Source organism: Doryrhamphus excisus, unplaced genomic scaffold (assembly GCF_037039965.1).
Source record: "Doryrhamphus excisus strain RoL-2023G ecotype Guam unplaced genomic scaffold, RoL_Dexc_Guam_v1.1 HiC_scaffold_24, whole genome shotgun sequence".
Lineage (NCBI taxonomy): Eukaryota > Metazoa > Chordata > Actinopteri > Syngnathiformes > Syngnathidae > Doryrhamphus > Doryrhamphus excisus.
In genome coordinates, this window is record NW_027621862.1 from 1,656,468 (window position 1) to 1,659,232 (window position 2,765).

The following is a 2,765-nucleotide window of genomic DNA, read 5'->3' on the forward strand; positions in this document are numbered from 1 at the left end:
ATCAGCTATTGATTAAAAGTAATCTCTGCTTTCAAAACGCTTGTTTGGCGGACATGTTTACCTCCAGGCAGTATGGATCCTGTTGATTTCCACTGCGATGCGTTCAGGAAAAATAATATTGGGATAACTTATTACTGTACATTGTGGGGCAAAATTCGGAATCAGGAATGACAGTTCAACACATTCACATCAATTCCTAAAAACATCAGAGCACTGTCGAATAGAGGATCTTTGACTAGCATTTTTTGCAGTTGCTACCTAAAAAAAAACAGCAGCACACTCCTGTCACATAGAAGATCTTTGACAAGCATTTTCTGCAGTAGCTGCTTAGAAACAGTGCTCTGCTCTCCATGTGATCAAAAAGAGCAATATTCTTTCTTGCAGCTTTCTCATGCACTCCATATCATTATTTTATATAATGGGTTTTCAAAAATCCTTCAATTAACGCCAAATATTTGATATTCAAAATAAGGATGGTTGTATTTTTCTAAGTATATTTCATAGACATAACATAAAATGGCCGTGGCATGTTCAGGGACTCCCTCTTACGCAGGGGAAATGTGAAAGGTTGCTATTTTAAGCTTTGGGACAACCCTTATTTGGTTCCACTGCATATTAACGTTACACCAGTGGAGCATGTGTGTGTGTACTAGCATTGAGTTAGTTTTACTCACAAGGCCTTGTGTTTGTCCTCGGCGAGGATCTGGTCATTGGGCTTCAATCCGTACCTTTTTAGGATAGATTCGACTCCCGTTAAAAGACATATTTAATTGATGACATGACAGAAAATGGATGAGAGTCACACTCACTTATCAAGAAAGTCCTTGTCCACCACAGCAGAAATGTCCAGAAGGGGGTTGCCCATCCCGAAAAGTGTGTTTTCACTAAGTGGAAGCAGAAATAATAAATATTGTATATTGTTGTACAAACTCAGCAGGCAGAGGATCCAAATCTGCTGTGATGTGGCGAGTCATGCTGTAGAGATTTGCTGAATTAGGGTTTTTTTGTTTTTACAGATGGCACCTGGTTTTTTTTTCAGAGGTCATCACATGCTCAACACAGGACATTTCAAACCTATATGTATGCTTACACAAGAAAATTAAAAATTAAAAAAAATTATATACAGTATATGTTTAAAACATCATGGCACGTTTGCCATTTTGTCAGATATTTTAGTGGTATCTTCCATTGCATGACTGTTTATAACAGCTTACACAACTTGCATGCATCGAAAGTGCTCTCAGAGTGAAACATTTGGAGATTAATTTACACAGGAAGCAAGAGTACATTTTTAAGCGTCAAATATAAAATGTCTCTCACAAATCAACTACGTAAAGTTAACTTCTAAATCGGACAAGTCTTACCTTGGAGTTGGCATGTTGTCACAAAACGGTGCAGTTTTGTTATTATTGCTATTTAATGTTCCAACAGGCTTTTTCAGCGCTGCCAAAGAAACGTGCTTTTGGAATACCGGAAGTGTAGCAGCAATGAAACCGCCCATTGGCTGGCGTTGCGAAAAAGGGTGGGTCTTATGCATATTTCTGGTAAATGATTGGCTACAAATCCATGTGGTTTGTGGAGAAAATTTGGGACAGGCAAGATTTTGGGCATCTAAGTGTCAACTAAGCAACGCAAATGGTGACTATTCGTTGACAACATAACAACACATAACAGCAACTAAAACTCTAAAGTTGAGTCATTTTCGAACCTCCGTCAGTAAATGTGATATATTTGGTTTAGACGGCTGCCACGTCTATTCGCTGCGTGACGTGAACGTCGCATTTTTCCCGTAACTTTCACCATATTTTCTTATCGGAAGCTAAAAACTGGCTAAATTGATTTGTAGGCTTTAGTGTGTTTTAGCACAAAAAGCCGTGTTGTTAAATATTTATGTGTCAATAAAGTTTTAAAGTTTGATGAAAGTGCTGATTGTGCCCCATTCTAAATAAGCATGCCGGGTGGTGACGAAAGTGTTGATTGAGAGCATTTTCCACACATTTAACTTAGTTAAAGTTTGCTTAACGTTCAACCACTCAGATTTAGAAATAAATATACGGTTAGAAAAAAAATACATAAATTTAAATCAATATTGTTACTCTGTAAATATGTTTATATCAACATTATTTACATTGTTGTGTTACGGTCACATGACCACCCTCCACCCTTTCGACAAGCTAGCGGTGATTTAGCCTGCTACTATCAATGGATGCTAACAGCGGTGTTTAATGTGTCATAAAAATGGCTCCTAAGTCCAAACCGCACATAATATTAACGTTTCTTTAACAGCAACAACACATACTTGTTATAGCGGATAGCTCCGTTGACTTACAGCACCACAAGAATCAATACAATACACCCAGCAATAGCTACAGTGCTTACCTTAACGCTATTTTCCTCCATTTTGACACATTAGGCTCTTCGTAAGACATGTTCTTTGTATGAGAGATTTTTTTTATGGTGCTATGAAGGTGAACATCCAAGAAGTGAAGGCACCAACGGCAGCTTCCTCTTCTCTTCTCTTCTGAAGATGATGATGGAGCAACAGCATGCAGTCCACATAAAGGGAAGGGCTATTTGACACAATTGCTAGCCTTCACTAGCATTCTTATTTTATATATCATGTCTATTATATCTTTTTTTTACATCACTAATATAGATAAAGTTGCACATCAGTACATAAGCAATATGGCCATGCTTGTCAAAGATCCTCTAAGTGACAGGAGCTCTTTGCTGGTTGAATAATGAAAATGCAACACCAAGCAGCG

The 2,765-nt window shown here is 37.9% G+C and overlaps 1 protein-coding gene across 2 annotated transcripts in view; it reads right to left on the reverse strand.

Moving 5' to 3' along the window:
• LOC131109310 (adenosine kinase-like) overlaps nucleotides 1-2,652 on the reverse strand; it is a 95,308-nt gene extending 92,656 nt beyond the window's left edge. Inside the window, exons 1-3 of one of the 2 annotated variants that reach the window (XM_058061193.2) lie at nucleotides 2,380-2,652; nucleotides 810-884; nucleotides 675-728 (exon numbers count right to left, since the gene is read on the reverse strand). In XM_058061193.2, the coding sequence (XP_057917176.2) occupies nucleotides 675-728; nucleotides 810-884; nucleotides 2,380-2,429 (179 nt within the window). In that variant the 5' untranslated portion in view covers nucleotides 2,430-2,652. Of the gene's footprint in view, nucleotides 1-674; nucleotides 729-809; nucleotides 885-1,364; nucleotides 1,527-2,379 lie in introns of those variants that run through there. The other variant, XM_058061192.2, reaches the window with a different exon arrangement.
• Between the last annotated feature and the right edge of the window lie 113 nt (nucleotides 2,653-2,765).